Genomic DNA, 1525 nt, shown 5'->3' with positions numbered 1-1525 from the left:
ACTGACCTCACAGGCCATTCTTAGTCAGTGGTGCTAGTTTTTGTCATTATGCAAATGTCCTGTTTATAAGGTTGGAAACCTGCAGTCAGCTGAGACTGAAGACGTCACCTGATGATGATGAAACGTTTCTCCAAACGTCCAGATGAACAGAATCAACTTTTGGGATTTCCTTCCCTGGATGATTGAGAGTGCATCAAGGTAAGCGACGGTAAGTGATGAGTAAGGTAAGCGACCCATGTTGTAGGTGACGTCAGACGCCGGAGAATTGGCGGAAAAAAAGCAAATGGTAGCATAGAGTTTAACAAAAGTTTTTCAAGCTTCAGTATTACCAAATATACTAATCAATTGTCATATAACTAACAACATCTGTTTTATCATCTCTAACACCCTGGAGGACAACGGGGAGAGTTTAGACGCTCTCCAAGATTACATCGACCGCTGTTTTCAAGATTTAGTAATGAAGAAGGCCCAGAGTGCATCCTCCCCGACCAAAATTGAGACGCCGTCATCGAAGAGATGTCGCCCGGCAGACTCCCCCGGTACAACATCGCCTGCCAGCAAAGACATCGCAGACATCCTGGAGTCAATCAACAAGCGATTGTCCAGTTTCGATGCGAGGCTGTCCCTGGTGGAGATTTTACACCGGGAATTTAAATCTCTGAGAGAATCCCTGGAATTCAGCCAGCAGCAGGTGGAAACGCTTGCCGCTGAAAATGCCACGCTACGGGAGTCGGTCAAATCTCTCACCAATAACGTGACCCAGCTAAACATTGAAAATAAAAAAATAAAAGAGTCCGTTATCGATCTACAAGCCCGTAGCATGAGAGATAATCTTGTGTTTTCTGGTATTCCAGAATCTGCCGGAGAGGACGCGGAGGCAACGGTGAAAAGCTTCATCAAAATCCACCTGAAGCTGCCGGAGGACACCGTAAAGAACATCGACTTCGATAGAGTACATCGCTTGGGGGGCGTGAGGTCGCGGACCGGGAGACCACGGCCTATTGTGGCCAAATTCAGTCAATTCAAACAGAAGGAACAGGTGAAGAGTCGCGGCAGAGAGCTGAAAGGAACGGACTTCAGCGTGAACGACCAGTTCCCCAAAGAGATCCTGGAACGACGCAAGGTCCTGTTCCCAGTTCGACGTAGCTTCATCCAGAAAGGCTTCCGTGCTGTCATCGCCGTGGACCGGCTCTACGTGGACGGACAGCTGTACCGCGACCCCGGCACCACACCGTGGTTATATTGACTGCACTCCAGATAAGAACCCGCTACACTCTTTTCTTATTCATTCACACTTTCTCCTTTAAAATGTGTTTAACCTAGTAATATCAATATGATGTCATAGCAGATATAACACCGTCACCCTCCGTCATTGCTTTAATTGGAATGTTTCCGTTTCGTTTCTTTTCTTTTGTTGTTGCTCACAGTTCATGTGGTTTCTTTCTTTCTCTTGTGTTTCACCTCTGTGATCACCCACTTCCCCACTCACCTACAAACAACACCCTCTATTTCTCCATATTTTCAC

General features: G+C 46.8%; 1 protein-coding gene across 1 annotated transcript; it reads left to right on the top strand.

The window, feature by feature from the left end:
- The first annotated feature begins 314 nt into the window (after positions 1 to 314).
- LOC309720705 (uncharacterized protein) lies at positions 315 to 1299 on the top strand. The gene is made up of 2 exons (XM_082557845.1): positions 315 to 539; positions 855 to 1299. Exons 1-2 carry the CDS (start codon positions 458 to 460, stop codon positions 1244 to 1246), a joined length of 474 nt encoding a protein of 157 aa, XP_082413971.1. The 5' UTR covers positions 315 to 457; the 3' UTR covers positions 1247 to 1299.
- The last annotated feature ends 226 nt before the right edge of the window (positions 1300 to 1525 follow it).

This window comes from Aulonocara stuartgranti, assembly GCF_965226115.1.
Source record: "Aulonocara stuartgranti genome assembly, chromosome: 13".
NCBI lineage: Eukaryota > Metazoa > Chordata > Actinopteri > Cichliformes > Cichlidae > Aulonocara > Aulonocara stuartgranti.
Note: the sequence above shows the minus strand (reverse complement) of the source record. Positions and strands in the feature narration are given on the sequence as shown.

Bases quoted from the DNA above. Each gene is read 5' to 3' on its own strand.
- LOC309720705 (XM_082557845.1), top strand. From the start codon at position 458: ATGAAGAAGGCCCAGAGTGCATCCTCCCCGACCAAAATTGAGACGCCG. The intron at 540-854 runs GTACAACATCGC...CTGGTATTCCAG, and splicing joins TCGCCCGGCAGACTCCCCCG to AATCTGCCGGAGAGGACGCG.